General features: G+C 39.4%; 1 protein-coding gene and 1 long non-coding RNA gene across 4 annotated transcripts in view; both read left to right on the forward strand.

The window, feature by feature from the left end:
- The window catches only part of LOC126106400 (uncharacterized), a 39,266-nt gene extending 30,024 nt beyond the window's left edge, over positions 1-9,242 (forward strand). For all 3 annotated transcript variants that reach the window (XM_049912666.1, XM_049912667.1, XM_049912668.1), the window contains exons 6-7: positions 4,448-4,674; positions 8,201-9,242. In XM_049912666.1, coding sequence (XP_049768623.1) covers positions 4,448-4,674; positions 8,201-8,276 — 303 coding nt within the window. In that variant the 3' untranslated portion in view covers positions 8,277-9,242. The remainder of the gene's footprint in view (positions 1-4,447; positions 4,675-8,200) is intronic.
- Positions 9,243-14,675: 5,433 nt separating this feature from the next.
- The window catches only part of LOC126106502 (uncharacterized), a 57,077-nt gene continuing 51,106 nt past the window's right edge, over positions 14,676-20,646 (forward strand). The window contains exons 1-2 of the long non-coding RNA XR_007523359.1: positions 14,676-14,829; positions 15,030-15,096. This is a non-coding gene — a long non-coding RNA (uncharacterized LOC126106502). The remainder of the gene's footprint in view (positions 14,830-15,029; positions 15,097-20,646) is intronic.

Raw genomic sequence — 20,646 nt, forward strand, 5'->3', positions numbered from 1 at the left:
CTTAAAAGCAGAAAATCTGCCAAGGTAAAATTGCTTGTGAAAAATAGGTCTCCCGCCACAGTAATTGTGATGCTGCCTTAATGGCCAACCAGTGACAAAACATTGCCAACTTCTCTATATTGAAATCACAACCAAATCAGAATCTTGAGGAATATGTGTGTAGCAACCTTGTTTTCAGACTTAAACTTAGATACTGTTATTTAAAGACAAATATGCTCTCATCTATCTACAGTTTCTACCTTTATTTTATGTAATACTTGTTGGTAATTTTTTAATGGGATAATTTCATAAATAACTTCATCAATAATTGATTGTTTTCATTATTGGTAATTTTGTTGTTTAGAGCCTGATGATGGTATAATACATTCTGTCCTGTGACATTTGTGTGACCACCTGTCAAAAGGCTGAATAACCCATTTTTGCAGCACAAACTGTTGAGACATGAAGCAAGAGTATCAGCGAGGTTCTGGAAGGTACCGAATGGGATGAGGAGTCCAGCTGGGCTAGTTTATCAGTTGAGGATCCACCATGTGTACAGCCCGATAAATGTGGTCACACAGATTTTTGATTTGGATTAAATCCGGGGCATTAGGTGGGCAGGGGAGTACAGTAAACCTGTCGTGGTGCTCTTCTAAACACGCAGGTACGCTGCAAGCTATGCGAGACATTGCATTGTTTGCCTTGTCCTGCCGGTAGGTGCCATCACTGAGGAAAAACATACTGCATGTAGGGGAAGACGTGGTCTGCAAGGATACATGCATATTTGTGTGGATTCCTTGTACCGTCCAGAATGACAACGCCCAGGGAATGCGCTGCGGCCTGGACCCTCGTGACGATTGTTGCGAGGTGTTTGCTTTCAGATATTTTACATCATACGTGCTGCAACCATCTGTCCTAAGGAGCATAAAATGTGATTCACCTGAAAAGCCCACCTGTCTCCACTTGGTGAAAGTCTATTTGCAGTACGGTTGTGCAAATTCCAGCCTTCACCACCGATTAACAGTAGTTGGTAAGGATGTGTGAACTAGGGGTCTGCTGTGGAGGCCCGTACGCAGCAATATTCACTGAAAGGTTGTTGGGACACTGTTGGCGGCCCCTCGTCTCATCTGGATGGTCAGCTGCTCAACATTTGCCCGTACACATCTTGGCAGACATTGTTCATCTGTGGCTCGTGGTGCACCACAGATGTCTTGGTGCCATTTTTGGATAATGCCATTTTGCCACAGGCGGTATACTTAAACCACAGCGGCAGTTCGCAGCCAGCCGTTTCAGAAATGCTTTCGACCTTGCCCCAAAAGCCAATAACCGAGCCCTTTTGGATGTCGGGTAAATCGGTCCGTTTCCGCATTATGATCATAACTGCACTGTTTTCCATGAAGCCCCAATTTGCTTTATACCCTCCACTGCTAGTGTTGCCACCTGCTGTCTGTGAGTTGCTATTGCACATTGCCATCGAGCACAGGTGGTGGCCACACTAATATCATCGGACCGTGTATCATCAAAAGCAGTAGCCTACAAAATAACTTGGAGATGAGTTTACAACTGACAGGTGTTCTCGATATTTTTCACATACGTATTGGCTGCAGCATTAGCTTCTTTGCTGCTCGAGAAGTTTTGGTCGTGCTCAGTTGTTAGTTTACAGTATGGTAGCTGTACCGCTACTTTCGGCGAGGTTTTCTTTGCCGTGTGTATCTCGTCAGTAAAATTTAAGGCCACATTTCATCTCGAGGTTACAGTACATGTTTAGTGCTTTCCTTCTCTAATTCTTGCCTTTTGTTTCCTTCAGTTTGATGAAGTAAGAAAAACAGTAAAAGGCCATCACTGTGAATCTCAGTACACTGGTTATGTACCAAAGAATAGATGTTCAGTTCTTACCTTAATGAGGTCAAATTCCAGTATTGTGTACACACATTCAAAAGAGAAAAAGTACCCAACTTTCAGTTCCTGAGCCCAGGTTATAGGTGGCTACACATGTGACTGCAAGCTTGACAAGCATGTATGTCCAGATGTGTTTGAACGAGCATGCTAGAATATGTGTAGGCCTAATTTGTGCAAGCATTAGGACCGTACAAGAAGCTTGACGCTTGATCAGATTTGGATTACTCGAGTTCGTGCAATTGTTAAAGTGTGTGCACTGTTCAGCACATGTACCGAGAATAGGGAGGCTTGTGAAAACATTTGTTAGTTCTGACTCAGTGATTTGAGTTTGTTTCGTCCTGTTAAATTAAATTCAGTACAAAGGTTGCACTGTAACATAGGGGCAGTCAGACTACAGTATTATATGGAAAAGAGGAGAAAAAAAGTAGTATTGTGATAGCTTCCATAGCGTATCTACCACTGATAGTAAAGATAGGAATAATACTTTATTTCTTTAACCACACTTTTTTGTACAAGCATGTTCCATGTGTACCCACATTGAGACACGTCCAAACTGCTGTAAGGACTGGGAGGGAAGGAGAGTAGTTTGGAACATAGGAGGCCAAAGATAGTATATGTTGGTAAAATCTGTGCTGTCTTCAGTCCAGAAATGATGGGTCTACTTAGAAAGTGCCTGGCAGAGAGTTCACAGAACCACTTTGAATATCTGTCAGCTGTCGCACTCTGGAATGGCACGTGGGAAAAATGAACACCTAAATCTTCCTATGTGAGCTCAGATTTCAATTATTTTAACATGGTGAACATTCCACTTTCTGTAGGTGAGAGCCAATAAAATACTTTCGCATTCAGTGGAGAAAGTTGGTGATTGAAATTTTGTGAAAAGATCTCGCCACAATGTGAGTTTACTTTTAGTGATTGTCACCCCAACTGTCTTATTGTATCCGTGACTGACTTATTCAAAACGAGCTGCCCTTCTTTGAACATTTTTGACGCATGTGTGTCCTGTCTGGTAAGGACACTGTACTGCGCATTAGTACTTCAGAAGAGAAGTGTAATGTAGGCAATCTATTTCGTAGGCTTCTTGCATTTGCTAAGTGTTCTGAGAATAAAACACAATCTTTCTCTTTCCTTCTGTGATGGTTCCAGTTCGTTGTTTGTAATCACTAAGTATTTAGTAGAATTGACAACCTTTAATATAATACTATGATGAAGATGTACAGATGAACTGAAATGAATAGCACAATTAAAAATATGAAACAAGTTTTGGGATCAGGGTAGTAAAAAGTGAATAAATAAAACAAAACAATGTTACAGTATTCAGTGGAGAATTTACTGGAGGTAAAGTACAGAAGAGTGGTTCGAAAGAAGGGATATGTTGACAAGTTCCCACCTACGAAGTTTAGGGAATCTGTTACCAGATGGAGTGATCTAAATGACCCTTCTGTAGAGATCTGCACAGTTAAGATGAAAGCCAGCCACCAGTCTCTAATCCACACTGCCACAAGTCTATTCATATCCGTGAATATCAAAATTTTGTGTAATTTCTTAATGTATGTTAATTCACCATAGTCAGATCTTTTTAATTTGGTACATTTCCCCATTTAATAAGTGTTGCAATGTGTACTTCTTAATATATTATAGAGAAATGCTGAGCATCTCTGATTTTATACCAAACATTAATTATGTGCATGCAGTGCAAATAGGGAGTCAATTTGAATAAAATCGTTCTGGGTATTAGCCCACAAAACTATAAAACAAACCATTGACATTTAAACTGTCTCTGCAGTGATTCACTTTAAGAGAACTAACTGCTGGATTCTGGTGACAATCTTCCACTACTTAGTCAGTTTTGGTTGTCGTGTGGCTCTTGACATCACACTCATCTGCCTTTGCTACTTTGGCAGATGGTGGGTTGGCAGTAGTAAACCAGCACTCATACAGAGGTGTTTTCCTGCAGTGAAGTACCACGTGTAGCTGCTAGCTGGCGAACGTGTGCCCCGTCAGACTGGGCTCGCCGGCGGCCTAGCTGTCAGCAACTTCTAGCTGCCTAAAGCTATTTGAATTGTAATATTGTCACTATCGTTTCATTTTTAACCTCAGTTTGTCAGTGATTTTCTGTGGGCAGATTTCATTGTTTTTGCTACGGAAGAAAGTTGCTCACTCATATATGTAGGTCAAGAAATTGACATAATTGTAACTGCAAAAATTATATTCTGGAAAGTTTTTGTAGACGTCTTAGACTTGCATGAAACATACCACGAAACTGCCCATCACACAGTAGGTATGAAAGCCCTAACCGTAGCTAAGCATCCTTCACTGACATGTCGTCAGTCGATGTCACTGTGTATGCATGGCTTTCGCTCTGAAGTTCCTAACCTTACCATTGGACTGCTTTCCATAGATTTAAAATTAGCTACCCTCCACTTTTTTAAACATTGCACCAGGAGTATATTCACTAGTGTCTTTGTAACGTCACTGTACCAATTTCTTTTTAATCGGAATCTACATTTCTAAAGCTAAGACGAATCTGATAGCCACAAGAGTGTTACAATGAACTGTTTTGTTGCAGAAATTTGTCTTGGAGCAAGGCCGGCAGCTGGTGGAGAGCTGCCACTGGGAGGCGGTTGTGGACTACGTATGCCTGGCGTGGGCATACGTGAGGGCGACGCCACTCTGGGACAACCCGCCGCACAACGCGACGCGCAAGCAGTGCTTCAAATCTCTGGTTGCCCAATGCATGGCGGCCATCAAGAGGGGACAGTGGACGCCCCAGCAGTGTGACGCAATGGTGAACAGGTGTGTGTGTGTGTGTGTGTGTGTGTGTGTGTGTGTGTGTGTGTGTGTCCTTCATACTCATTTGTTCTTTGTATCAGTTGTAAAAGGAACAGCCTCAGTTGGATGTTACAGACCTTCAGTCAATACAGACACTTTGATTTTTACATAGTTTGGTGAGTTTCCTGAAGTGTCAAGAAGTGAAAGGGTTCAAATGTCTCTAAGCACTATGGGACTTAACATCTGAGGTCATCAGTCCCATAGACTTAACACTACTTAAACCTAACTAACCTAAGGGCATCACACACATCCATGCCTGAGGCCGGATTTGGTCCTGCAACCGTAGCAGCAGGGCAGTTCCGGATTGAGGCGCCTAGAACTGCTTGGCCATTTAAGACTCGTGTTAATGAGAAACAAAACGGCTGGCAGTACTGAGAATATTACACACCAGCTGTTGAAAATGTGTAACGTATTTGACACAACCTGTTGTGGGATTGCATTATCTGATTATCAAGATCTATAAAACAAGGAAACACAAATAGTTGTTTTATATTGACAGATATGCAAATATGTATACAGTGTATTTAACAATTCATGTTACACACTTCTAGAGGTTGTAGAGGGGATGTGGTACATAGTTTTACGTAGGATCCCATTTCAAGAAATGTCATGCAACAACACTACAGAGCACGAGTTATATGCGCTGGCATGCACGCGTGCGTGCGTGCGTGCGTGCGTGCGTGCGTGTGTGTGTGTGTGTGTGTGTGTGTGTAAGATGATTCCATGACGAAATGTATCAATTCGAGATAAGGGTTCCTGTACTGGAAATGAGTTGGAAGTTGTAAGCGAAAACAGTTCGGATACTTCAGACAGTGTAATACATGTACTGGTAGTATTCTTGCTAACCTAGGCAACTTTCAGCGTTGGCAGTATGAACTAAAATAAAGAAAAAAGTCTAGTAAACACAGGCTCTAAAAAGTATACCTGAGGAGCTGTAAGCACTTGTTAACCTTCACTACCATGAAACACCTGTCCTCTGTTGAAAAAGTGCTCTTAGCTCCTTGGGTATGCATTTTAGAGCCCATGTTTAGTTTTCTTGTTTTGGTCTGTACTACCACCTCTGAAAGTTGCCTGCTATACAATGTTAGCTACAAATGTACCAGTACTTGTATTCCACTGTCAGAGGTATCAGAACCTATTTTGCATATAACTTTACTCATTTGAATCTGGTGCAGCAACCTTTACCTCAAGTTGATAAAGTTGTTATTCTCCATCATCATAGAAAGTTTGTAACATCACACAATATCCCTGCATATATGTTCATTTACAGGTTCCAGTGCCTACAACTTTGACACTCTGTAGCACTGTTGGATGTTGTTTCCAGGCATGTTTCTATGTCAAAGTTGATCTATTAAGTCCCATCTAGAAGTGTGTAACATGAATTGGGAAACTTACTGCGTATTTCCTTGTAGAAATACATAATTTAAAGCTAAAATGCCATTAGACTCCATCAGAGTAAGAAAGCAAAGATGCATTGTGAAACAATTCTTCATTGTGCGTCTCATGTTGGTGTATAATGCTCTTGCAGAGCTTTGATACTGACTAGTTGCCTATTGTCAAAAAAAAATCCAGAGGCATCAAGTCTGGCAAACATGCCGGCCAAGTCACATCTCCTCTGCACCCATGCCGGCCACGTCACATCTCCTCTGCACCCAATCCCATGATTTGGGAATTGTCTGCAACTCATTTCTAGCCATCAGTGAAAAATGTACTAGATACGGCCTACTCCCTTCCTGTCCTTCCCTTATCTGATGAGCCCAATGACCTCGCTGTCTGGTCTCCTCCCCAAACAACCCAACTTCCTACCATTAAAATTTTCTTTGATGAAATAGGGGCCTATAATTCTGTCCTCCAGAATCTCACACCATACAGTCACCAACCACAGTTTTTGGTGTGCAGCCAACATAGATTTTCAATTGCCCAATAATGTATGTTAACGCAAATTAACATTTTCATGGTTCGCGAATGTAGCCTCGTCAATAAATAAAATCAAATTAATGTGTCATCCCTCTGAATCTGAAATTGAGCCGATCGGCAGAATTCAATGGGATGCATATAATCTGTACCAGTTAATTCTTGGTGGAGACTGATATGGTAAGGATGATATTTATGGCAATGCAGAACATAAACAAAATTACTCTGGCTCATGCCAGATTTCCTTGTGATTTGAAGTGAACTAACACAAGGACCTTGACCCACAGTGACAAGAGTACCAGTTTCCATTTCCTCGTTAGTAACTTTCCTTTGTCAGATTTGTTCACAATTCATTAAAGATCTAGTTCTCAATTTATCGTACACATATATAAATGAACAATGCATATAATGAGTACATTGAGGATATATTTCAGTGTATGTCTCTAGCCCTCACTGAATTTTGTTGGCGTTCTCCATAAGTGAGAAGTATATCGACTTTTTCTTCGAAGAAATACAGTATTCACAATCGCTTGATTCGACGATAGTCTTACCGTTCCTATTAGTGATGTATTGCGAAACTGTCAAATGGTGTTCACATGTCAGTGGCACGTTAGATACGCTGTATTCGGTGGATATTTACTATTTGCATGATATACGAGAGAGAATTATCAGAGCATGTGCTTCGATAAGTGCTGAAGTGATAAGGAATAGCACTCAGTCCATGATAAGAAGATTGCAGCACTGCATTGATACCAATGGTCATCACTTCAAACACCTTCTGTTAATGAATGTTCATATCACTCACTAATCAGAAAGATGATGAGACTTACAAACAAAAGCGCTGGCAGGTCGATAGACACACAAACAAACAAACATACACACAAAATTCAAGCTTTTGCAACAAACAGTTGCTTTGTCAGGAAAGAGGGAAGGAGAGGGAAAAATGAAAGGATGTGGGTTTTAAGGGAGAGGGTAAGGAGTCATTCCAATCCCAGGAGCGGAAAGACTTACCTTAGGGGGAAAAAAGGACAGGTATATACTCGCGCGCACACGCACACATCCATCCGCATATACACAGACACAAGCAGACATTTGTAAAGGCAAAGAGTTTGGGCAGAGATCATTTTTCCCATGTGGAATGTTTCCCCTCTATTATATTCACTCACTAATCAGTTATATGAAAATTGCAATCTTAGAATCTGATCCTCCATCCTGGATAAACTGATATGGAATTCTGTGAACTCTCATTGCATTATAAATGTGGTATATGGCCCAGAACAACTTGGGATTGGAAAATATGTGTGTTTTGCTATGCCTCTGAATCAGGAGAAATGTATGCAGCATTTAAATTTCTGCTTTGTCACTTGTTGGGACTGTGATCAAACTGGTTGGAAAATCCAGTCTTTTATACACAATAATTTAAATGCAAAGACTTTTTCAATAATTGGGAAGGGGGGGGGGGTGAATTGCATTAGGAAACAGTTACCAAGAATTTTTAAGCTACACTGTTCAGACAGATATGTTAAGTGATAGTGTTTGGAAAATGCCACTCAGTAATGTGTGTCTTAATTTCCAGATTATCGGGATTTACTGCTGACAGTGAAGACATGGAAATGTGTATAAAACAGTTGGATGCCATGCACAGGAAATGAAAACACGTATCTTCTTCCTAATGTAAGACTGAGTAAAGTTGAAGTGCAGTAGTTGTATGAACAAAGCTGCGTTTGTCAGACTGTGTACATAGTATGGTCATAATTATTATGACTGACTGCCAAGTTTTGTGGTATTTGTAGCAAGCCCTTGTACAGATATGTTTGTAAAATTGGTGTGTAGTAAATGCTGACTGAATGAACCATAGTACTGGTTTCGTTCTTTTGTGATTAATCTTTTTAGCATATGCAATATGCTTACGTCTCATTTAATGTCGGTAGTAGTTTACAGTTTAGTGTTGACCAAGGATAATATTACTCGTGGTTCTTGTATCTGCTTTTATTTGAAACAATGGAAATACTTCCCATTTTGTATCGAAGTTGTTGGTGAAATCTGTTGTAAAAATGTCAAGGTTTAAAACTGCCAGTGACAGTATGCCAGGAATCACAGCACATTAAAGCCACATCAAGAATACAGTTTGCTCTGACCCTTAAATAATATATTTGTTTTAAACTCCCTTTCTACGTATGTGCATAATACAGGTTAGTCACTGGTTAAAGTGTCTTCGCATGGCAATTTTTATAATGTGGTATTTTTCTGGATTGTAGAAAAGTTGCAATTGTATTTAGTATTGCTCTTAAGATTTTTGCATATGTATCGTGTAGCTAGACGTTTTATATGGATTTTTGACTAAGCATTTTCTCTTAATCCTGACATAGCAATCGGAAAATTTAGCATTTTTTATTGGTTTTGTGCCTATTTTCGGCATACGTTTAATAGAATCCTTTTTAAATATGGATTGAATTTCTTAGTGTTGTTGGCAGTTGGGATAATTGATGTTTGTTTTGTATTTATTTTCATTGCTGTTTACAGTTAAATCAAATGTATCCAAATTTCGTATGTGTTCACTTAAAATGGAAATTGTAGTCGGATAAGTGATTGTAAAGAATTATTATTTATATTATTTGTGTTTCTAGTTTTATGTATTTTATGTTCAGTTAATAAAGTTATAAATTAAAATATTTTTGGCTATTACAGAATTTCTCACTACATAAAATACCAAAATGTTAAGAATCTTGTCTTCAGCAGGGTACTTTAATGTGAGACTTTGTTAAAAAAAGTTTATCTCCAGATACCTTATTAAAACGACCACAATTGCCAATTTGACCTAATGGTCATTTGCAAGTGTTAGATTTCATGCCTATTCAAAAATAAAAAAATAAAACTTGCATATCTAAACTGTGTGGTTAAAGCAATAAGTATACAAGAATGTTAATTTTTGACATTTGTGTAGGTAAGAAATCTTCACTGCTTTACCACAGGCAATGGAAACTTGCACCTGCAACCCATCATCATGGCCCTCAGAGCCCAGTAACAACAAATGAAATTTGATTTTCTACTGGAGCTATTTAGTGTGAAATGTAATTATCCAGATCTTAGCTCAAAAGCTTACAAAAACGAAAAGAATACTGCCCCACAAATATTGGGGCATCACGCACTTGTGTTGATAACTGAGGACTAAGTGTCTTCAGAGTAAATGGAGTAAAACTATGTTATGATTACCTTGTGAGTTTTGGATTGTGGGAAAACTGATAAAAAAGTGAATCAAAGTATGACATGTGCAACTAGTACTGTAAAAGGAATTTCAAAAACAGGTGCACTGACAATATGAGAATCAGTGAGGACAGGAACATGACCATTGTGTTTTGTGGTGACACACTCGAATAAGCACATAACTGTGTTATTGTTCTAAAACTTCCGTGACTCTGTGATGTTTCCTTGACATAACTTGGCCAACTGAAGAACCTGATGGTCTAATGAAATCTATTCTGACAATGACAACAGAGACGGTCAGAAAGTTTGAGACTGACAAATCTGAGATTTGAAGCATTTATTCGGGAGAGGAATGTGTGAAAAATGTAGACGAGGAGGGGCAGGATGACAGGACGAGGGTTAAGACATACAGGAGTAAAGTCTGTGTTAATACACAAAGCTGTATAGGGTGAAAACTGTGGGGAAGACAGAAATTGGAAGTAACCAACAACAATGTGGGATGTTGGATTGGCAAGTGCTAATCAAGAGGTGAAGAGGTTGGCACAGTATAAAGACTATTCATGATGAGCCTAATCAAACGAATCTAGACTGATGACAGAAATAGGAAAATGAAATACCATGAAGGTACCCCAGGAAGTGAGGCTTTTTTCTGAACATATCTACTTTTTATTAATAATTTCGGATTCTGAGAGGTCACAGGTGCTGTAAATATAAATTTTCCTGTACATAATATTGTGACCAAAATTTGTACTGTGAAGATCAACCTCATTCACTGATTTTCACCAATCGGAACACCATAGTATTTTAAGTCTCTGGAGGAACAAGTCTTCTATTTCCACTTCATTGTAACCTTTACTCTGTGTCTGGAGGAAAAAACTATTACGAAAATCAAAATATCTTTATAATATTGACTACTGTGCAGCAAGATGAACCTTAAGGGCCAACTGTGTAAAAATCGCCGACTGGAAATCAGATTTGACATTAGATGAGAAACTGAACTATATTCAGGTCTCAGCTGTACTGTATAACACTAATGGATCCACGAAAGCGGATACAGATTTGATATTGGATAGCATGAACATACTTGGCAAAATGACTAAAATCAGATATTGATAGAATTATTGCACTTTGACAGCAGATATCTTACTTCATAGAGGCACAGTATTTACTATTGAAGATGTCTTGCTATAACCGTGGGAGCAAGTAAACAGAAAAAGGAGCAATCATCAAACTTCTCTTAATATGAGAGAGATTTGCTAGTGGGAAGTGTGTTGAGCTAGTATGAAGATATAACTGAGTGCAAAAAATAAATGTCACTGTGGCCAACAAGTTAAAGGAATGGAGAGAAGTTGTTGACTTTCTCTCTTATGAGCAGCTCTGCAAGCTGTTCGTAAGTCTGCTTTATACAGATCACCAACCACTAATTTAAAGCTTCCTGTGGTGTAAAATCTAAGGTTAACAGCAAAATACACATTGCAGTCAGTGGATGTTTTCTTTTGATTGATTTCATCAGATAGTCTCTGAGCCTTAGTTCCACCTGCTCTACAGTACTTTTCTCAAAATTAAATCTCGGCTTAAATGACTTATTTAACTCAGTGGGATCACCATTTCACGGAATGCGCGAGGGGGTTGTAGGGTCTCCTCCTCCTCCTCCTCCTCCTCCTCCTCCTCCTCCTCAGTGGACACATCTGAATGCTCAGATATTTGTAATGTAAACAAAAGGAAACAATGTAATTCACATCACATAAGGTCGTTGCACACGGAATTTTGCCCAACACTGGTCCAGAACGCTTGAAAAACGGAGATTATGGTATAGTTTTAGTGGCATGGAATGACATGGTAATGTTATAATTATCTTTACGGCCAAGAAAATAAAGTAGTAACAAAAGGCGAAAAAACATTTCAAGAATTGATGTGGGTTCAAACACGTCATCTTCTGCTCTGGAGTCCACAACCGCACCTCTGAGCCACCAAAACAATTGCAATGGAGATTTGTGGTTAGTTTATTTTAGCATACTTGCTTATGTTCTCTTTATTAATGCACATGAAATTGTCTTAGTAGTTTAATGGTGCATTCAATAGTTAAAAATTTAATATGAACTGCTTAGTTACTGTTACTCGAGCTGAAAGAGAGCTGTCAAAATTCTTATAATTAACTGTTTACTGCAAATATTTCTTACTCTGCTGCTAAGTGTCTATAAAATGCCTTTGAACTAATCACTTAGAATAAATAGTCTTCCAAGAGCTGTTATGAGGTTGTTCATTAAGTACACACAACAGCTGATAATTTTCTTTGTAACCTAACATTCCAGATCTTAAAAAGTATTTTGAGCATCAGTGTCATAGGAATGGCATACTCACATATTTACTTGCCATTTTTTTGTGTTAATAACAACTTTTTATTATTATTTTAGTTGATATCTGCTGAAAACAAAAGCAACGAATCATAGTGCCACTACACTATAAACTGACAATTAGAGAACTTGATTTTGAACCGTGAATTTTCTCCAGTGAAATATGATCATACTTTACGGCAATGTGATCTAGGGCTAATGTTTATACAAGGCAAATTCCCTGGTTAACCTTGATGTGGAGTCTCTTTCTGTCTCAACCTAAGGTTAAATGCTTTATACAATTAAGGCTAAGTCCATACTCTGTTAATGTATACATTACATTACTGTAAAAGATGTTGAGTTACTTTGATACAAATAGGTGATCTAAGGAATTGCTAAAGCTAGTACAAGATTTCTATCGTGTGCAGTAAGAACATTTTCCCACTCCATAAATTATGATATTCTACAAAGAATTTCTCAGCTAGCCCATGTTAATCATAATCTACCATGAGTCCCTTGAAGAAAGCAGAGGTCACATGTCTGGAAAGAGAACACAAGTGATCGCAAAATACTGTCCAACACCCTTTACATACATTTGTTGTGGAATATTAGAACATATTATGAGATCAGACATATTATCTCAAACAGAATGACTTCCCCCATGCCAACAGGATGGGTTCTGAAAAATTATGTGCTGAAAGCCATGAATCTAGGCATTCAGGCAGATGGAGAATTTATTTCTCTTTTTCCAAACAGCATTTCACTCAGACTAAAACTGCACTTGCTATCAAAATAATCATATGGGGGCACTGAGTGAAATTTGTGAATGGTTGAAGTTTTTTGGTAGGAAGGATGCAGTTTATCTACGATAGTGTGTCACTGACAGATGTAGAATTAACTTCGGCTGTGCCCCGGGGAAGTGTGTGCACTTCATATTGTATATTAATGGCCTTGCAGACTTACTAATTGTGAACTCTGACCTTTCCCACATGGTGCAGTTTCAATAATGTACTGTCTGGACACAGCTGCACAAATATTTAGTTGTATCTTAAGATTTCAGAGTGGTCCAGGGATTGGCAGCTTGCTATAAATGTTCAAAAATGTGCACTTCACAAAACAAAAACAATGGTATCCTATGACTATTAATATCAATGAGTCGCAGTTGGAATCGTGGCTAACACTTGAAAATAGATACAAAATTTCCTGAGAAACCGTACTTACAAAGTTTCAAGAACCGGCAAGAAATGATCATTCTCAGGCAGGGCTTCACCGCGAATGCGCTCTGTGAGCAGTCGGTGAGCACAGCCCTGCAAGCAGTGAGTACTGTACCACGGAATAGAGTAGATAGTTGGGTGGAGACTTGTTTAAATGAGGAAACAGATGCTGAGAGAAATACTTGGAGAAATGTATACTGTCCTTATATTCCTTGTCGCATTTCAGGTAATTGCTTCAACTTGGGATCAGCACAACTTGGTTACCAGAAGTCTTGTTTCCATTTTTCTCTTTAGTTGTGATACAGATCCTGATTTTTTTTTTTTTCTCCAAAATGATTGGTGCTCCACCAGTAGACACACAAACTAATAAATTCCATGACAAACTTACATTTTCTGTACTGCCTTTGATGTTGCCAAGACTGCCATATCCAGCTGTGTGCCTGTGATTCCCACACCTTTGTAGAGTGCTAAACAATATACAACAAACGTTTTGGAAACATTTTGCAAACTGGCTCTGAATGTCATCCACTGCAATCTTTGAGGGACACATGATTGACACATTTGATAGCAGCAGCACTGTGTGACATCGTAGTACCCAAAGTGGACATAAATGTTCAGCTACAACTACCAAGCATACTTTTATTAAATCACCATTTATGGAAGGGCACAAAGACTTTGCTACAAGTAGTGCAATTTTGTAGCTCATCCGAACAGTACACTCACTAGATTTTTTTTTTCCTTTCCTTCTCTTCAGGGAGCTTTCTTTTAGGTTTCAAAACCTCATGTACACATTGCCATTCACATTTTCCATTTCTGTATTCTTTGACAGAGTAAGACATGTAGTATGTTTGTAAATTGAACTTTCTGAAAGTATTCAGGGTTTTATGGTACAAAAGATCATTTTGCAAACTATTCTTTCTTTAGTGTAAAATGATGACTCCTTGCTCTGCAATTTGAAGTGCAAAGACATTGTCGGTGTTACACGATGTCAACCCGCTGTTGCTGTTATTAGATGGCACTGCTCCCAATAGTGACCCCCCCCACCCCATTTCACAGTTGGCACTTCTCCTATCTCACGGTGCAAGCGCATTTTCCTCCTTCCCCACCACACCGCAATGCTCGCAAGCAGGATCCCGAGTGGGCATGCTCGCAATCTGCGACTTGTTAAGCCCTGCTGTAGGAATTACTGTGACCCCCTATGAAACACTCTTGCAAGGATCGCGTGGATAAGATTAGATTAATTATAGCATGCACAGAGGCATTTGAATGTTCTTCCTGCACTCCATATGCAAATGGAATGGGTAGCACCTCTAACAAGTGGTACAATGGGTAGCAACCTCTGCCACGCATCTCACAGTCGAGATGTAGATGTATTAGTTCCAAAAGCTAGGCAGAGCATTTCTTTTACTTTTATATTTTTGTTCTGGTGATACTAAACATTTCGTCTCCCGAAGGTAGGTCTGGCAAGTGATACTGTCCCGTAATTTATTATTTTCTTGACTGAATTTTCTTTTCGTACAATTAAAAGTATTTATTTAACAACTTTGAAACTGTTTATTTTTTTACCACAATGCTAACTATTCATGTACAAAAACAATCGAACTGGTGCTGGTCGAACGAATGAAAATGAGAGAGTAAATGAACTTTGTCCTAGTTCCTGAAGATGTCTGGTGGTTACTGCCTTTAACTTCATGTGAGCCAGCTTACCGGCAGCTGCACTGGTGAGCACTGTGTGTTAGTCTCCACTGACTGTTGTAATGAATCTTGACTCCTCAGAACTTCCACTGAAGTGTTCGACTCCATACAGATTTCGCCTTAACTTGAGTTAATTTTTATACTTAAATTATATAGTCAACACCAAAAGATAATTTTGCATATATTTGATCACCAAAACACTATGTTTTCTGATAATATAATTTTATTTTTTATATTGATCCATTTAGTAACATCGGTCTTGAACCATGAAAATTAGTAATCACAATTGTTAACTTAAATGAGCCAAAAACCAATTTACAGTGAAACTAATATTGTTACGCTTTAGTTTCCATGTAAACAAAATTTCTGGTTTCATTTTTAATTTTTCCAATTTTATTATCGATAATTCAATCAACAATTATGCAAAGACAGGAAGCTGATAATTTTTATGTTGTCAAAATTTGCAGCCTCTGTTATTAAGCACATAAATCTTTATATAGGGGTAAATTATTATTTCCAGGAAACATTATGTAGATTACACCTGACAGTAATTTCAATTAAGACAGCCACAATAAAATTCATTTGAACGACATATTCTAGAAGGATCTGGAAGCAAAGTACTTAACACTTACAGAAATTTTAAGTGCCAAATGTACCATAATAGTTGTAGTTGTTGTCAATATTTGTCAATGTAACTATCGAGTTCTTTGTGTTGTGTTGAAATGTTGCACAATGAATTTTCTTAACATGTGGTGTTGTAGAAAGTGATATTCCAAAAACTTTTACTGAAACAAAAAATCTTGGACCTATAAATTGAAAAGTATAAACAGGTGAAACAAATACTAACAAAGAGATAGAGGGGCTGGCCAGTACTTACCTCAGCTCAGTACAGCCGATAGATACACACAAAACAGAATCGAAAATTTACATTCCTAGCTTTCGGAACAAATGTTCCTTCATCAGGGAGGAGAGAGGGGAAAGAAAGGGAAGAAGGGAAAGGAGATTCAGTTACTCACAACCCAGGCTATTTTCCTTTCCCTGTTGCTTCATAGCCTGGGTTGTGAGTAACTGAATCTCCTTTCCCTTCTTCCCTTTCTTTCCCCTCTCTCCTCCCTGATGAAGGAACATTTGTTCCAAAAGCTAGGAATGTAAATTTTCGGTTCTGTTTTATGTGTATCTATCGGCTGTACTGAGCTGAGGTAAGTACTGGCCAGCCCCTCTATCTCTTTGTTAGTATTTGTTTCACATCTTTATATGAGATTTTCCATTAATCATTTAAAGTATAAACAGGAACCGACACCCTAGACAATGAGACAGCCATAGGAAGATAAGTAGCATTTATCAGCTAATATAAAATCTCTGCCTTTATGAAATTATATAAATGTTGACAGCATTAGAATAGTTAGTTCACCATAGGACATTTACTTTCTGTGCGTCTACAAACATTGTGATATTAAGGGGTACATTATATTGTACTGTGGAAACTGGGCTTTACTGTACAAGTACAAAGTGGTGACTTCAGGAGTTACAAGGAGAGCGGGCATCCACAGGGAATGTTCTAAATAAAGCAGGAGGTTTCAAAGCCAATATCCTCATTATACTCCAGTATACAGCATAAAATTGAGTAGCCCTCACATCTCAGAACACACACTGGCCAGTCGGACGGTGGTGGTAGGTGTCGCTCAGCAGTGGGACGATGCTGAGAACACTGGGAGAGGAAAAGATGTGCCGAGGTGAGAGCCAGAGCCAGAGACGAGTCCACCTTCTGTTCGACACTCCGGCCGGGCCTCACAACTGACACGTGATTTTCCTTCCGTGGACCCATCGGTCACTCTGGTGGCGTGTGTGGAATAGTCGTTGGCAGTTCACCAGAATCTCTTCTTCTTAAGTTGCCAATCCTAAGATTGATTTGCAGCAGCTCTCCATTCAGTGCGATTGTCGGCCAGCCTCTTCAATTCCGTGAAACTTCCGCATCCTAGGTCCTGCATTATCTGGCTTATGTACTTTCTTCTAGGTCTGCCTCTTGCCCTTTTGCCCTCCACAAGGCCTTCCGTTATAGTGTGGAGAAGACTTTCATGTCTCAGAATGTGTCCCATCCATATATCTCTCCTCTTCTTGACCGTCTTCCAAAGAACTGGAACTTCCTCCGCTCTCTGCAGGACTTCTTCATTTGTCATCCTGGCCGTCCATGGAATTTTTAACATCCTTCGCAGACACATTTCGAATCCTTCAATCCTTCTTCTTTCGTCCTCTCCAAGTGTCCAGGTTTCGCTGCCGTAGAGAAGCACACCCCCAACAAAGGTCTTTATTAACCACTTCCTTAACGACAGACTTATCATATTTGATGTGAGGAGTCCTTTCCTTTTATAGAATGCAATCTTTGCCTGATTTATTCTACTTATTACATCTTTCCTACTACGACCATCTGATGTTATTCTGCTTCCCAAGTAGACAAAGTCTTGTATTTCTTTCAGCTTCTCTCCATTCAGCCTTATATTCGTAATTGCTTGATTATTTTGTTTGCTTGCAACTAAGATTTTTGTTTTTGACTTATTAATTTTCATGTTGTACCATGTAGCAAGAGTGTTTTCCATTTCCTCCAACACTACTTGTAATTCTTCCTCATTTTCCGCTAGGACAGCAATGTCATCCGCAAAACGCAGCATATCAACTATTTTTCCCTGGATCCTGATTCCATTAGCTTGTCCTAACTTTTCTCTGACCTCGTCCATTGCTTTCTGTATGTACATATTGAAGAGGACAGGGGAGAGTGCACATCCCTGTCTCACACCCTGTTTAATTTTTGCTTGTTGTTGATGTTCCCCACATCTCACTATTGCCACCTCTTCTTTGTATATGTTCCATATCGTTCTCCTGTCCTTATACTTAGCTCCAGTTTCCCTCAATATCTGGAATAGCTTTTTCCATTCAACCTTATCAAAGGCTTTTTCGAGGTCAATAAATGCTATGTAGGTGTCCCTTCCTTTTTCCATTCTTTTTTCTATTATGAGCCTTAGGCCCATAATGGCTTCTCGCGTACCTCTCCCTCTTCTAAAGCCAAACTGGTCTTCTGTGAGCATGCATTCCACGTTCCCTTCAATTCTTCTGAGGAGGATGGTCGTCAAAATTTTTGATGCATGTGATGTTAGGCTGAGGGTTCTGTATTGTGCACACGATTTTGATGGCATTTTCTTTGGTAATGGAACAATAATACACTTTTTGAAGTCCTCAGGCAGCTCTCCAGTATCATATATTTGGCAGATTAATTTATACAGTTTATCTTTTATTTCTGTTCCAGCTGCTTTGATGATTTCTGCAGGCAATGACTCAATTCCTGGTGCTTTTCCGTGTTTAAGTGCCTGTAGTGCCTGATCAAATTCAGACCTTAGTATGCTGTCTCCTAGTTCATCTTTATCTACTTCGTCCTCGCTTTCAATCATGTCATCTTGTACGTTGCCTCCATATAATTTTTCTAGGTATTCCTTCCACGTAAGTGCTATATCTTCATGATTATACACCATCTTATTATCCTCTCTTATTAGGGCATTACATCTAATCCTTTGTCCTCCTGAGAAGAAGCGTTTCACTGTTTTGTATGCTAATTCAAGGTTCCCTTTCTTCAGAAGGTCTTCAACTTCTTTGCGTCTGTCTTCAAGGAATCTTTCTTTTACTTGCTTCAACTTCCTGTTGATTTTGTTCCTAAGCACTCGGTATGCCGTTTTCCCTTCTTCCGTTTCATTATTTTTGAGCTTCCTTCTTTCCTCAAACATAAGTACTATTTCATCAGTTATCCACTCCTTCCTCTTTTCAGGTTTTTGTTTTCCAATTATCTCTTCAGCTGCTTTTATTAGGCCATGTCTCATATTTTCCCAATGTTGTTTTACATTCTCTATAGGATGCTGTTGAATTAGATCCTTAGCCCTTTCTTGGAACTCCTTCTGCGTCTCACGGTTTCCAAGCTTCCCTATATCCAGTTTTCCATTTCCTATTTTCTTCCTTATGCATTTGAACTTGAGTCGGCATTCCGCAACAACCATGTTGTGATCACTCACAATATCTGGGCTTGCGTATGCTCTAGAGTCTTTTAGTTGATTTCTAAATCTATTTTTGACTAGAATGTAATCAATTTGGTATCGTTCTCTATCCCCTGGTGACTTCCAGGTGTATCTTCTACGGGGGTGATGTTGAAACCACGTGTTCGATATTATCAGTTGATTCCTGTTACAAAATTCTATAAGTCGGTCTCCTCTATCATTCCTTTTACCAAGGCCGTAGCATCCAACAGCTGGCTGTACCTCTTTATCTCCTACTATTGCGTTCCAGTTTCCCATAATTATTAAATTTGTTTCTCCTTTGATTCCCCTCATGGCTCCATTTAACTCTTCATATACAGCTTCAACTTCCTCATCCTCCTGGTTTGTGGTAGGCATATACACCTGTATCACAACCGTCTCTGTAGGTTTGGTATCCAGTATAAGCCACTTTATACTGAGATGGTGATTCTATGTGGCTCGTAGACCACGAGAGATGGTATGAGGATACTGAAGGTGAAAACTTAAGTAGATAAACATTTTTAAATTAACAATAAGAATTCCCAGTGCCCTGCAGAATGGTGAGGAGACCTGCACATTACACTTGCTGCAGTAACTAGAATGGAAAATGGGGATGAAGGGTGATGGTGGCAGGTGCAGCACTTTGCTCTTTAGGGCCTCAATTCAAAATCTCCACAAATTAGTATAGTACATGTTTAGTGTAATGCGTGCTGCAAGAAGTGAGATGTATCCAGGTAACCGAGAACAATAGAATTTTATTATTGACACGGAGAACACACCACAACGTTAAGGCTGAAGAATGCAACTGATCTGATGAGACCTGGACTACTCGATAACAGTTCTCGAAGGTACAATTTGGGTACACAGTCTGTCACAGCAAGAAAACATTGGCACAAGTGAGGTATGTATCTGCTACACTATTGACGTCTCGGTTCTGGCCGGTACACGAATGGAACTCAGTCAACTGTCGCAGTCGAGACTGGAACTGGAACTCGCAGACTGACTGGTGTGCTGCTGGGTGGTGTCTTTTAATGCTGGCCAGTGGAGGAATACTCAGAAGTTGTGCCCAAAGCTCGTTGCCCATGGAGGTGAGCTGGTGCTGCCAACAGTGATGCTGTGGTGTCCCCAAATACTGCAATGGCTGTCGCAAGTAAGGTGAGCTGCAATCGACTTACAGGTGCTTTGACAGGGTGGGAACTCGTTGCCTTCTGCTGTGTGGTTAGTGGTTTGATTGTAAGGTATCGGCCACAGATACCATGTTCTTCTTTTCTACAGAGGAAATGACAGAGATATCTCACTGTGTAGGCTGCAGCTGTGACATAGGCAACAGCTGAGGGTGTGTCAGTGTGGATTTCTCCGAGACTGTCTGGCTAACTTCTTCGTATCCCAATGTTCTGTCCTGCCCTGACACTATAGAAGTTTGAAGGTTTCACATTTTTCATATACTGATGAACAAGGTACAATCACAAAAATGTGAGCTAATGGAAAATGGAGTGGAGTATTTATAACCCCTTACTACATTTA

Source organism: Schistocerca cancellata, chromosome 10, assembly GCF_023864275.1.
Source record: "Schistocerca cancellata isolate TAMUIC-IGC-003103 chromosome 10, iqSchCanc2.1, whole genome shotgun sequence".
NCBI classification, from domain to species: Eukaryota; Metazoa; Arthropoda; class Insecta; order Orthoptera; family Acrididae; genus Schistocerca; species Schistocerca cancellata.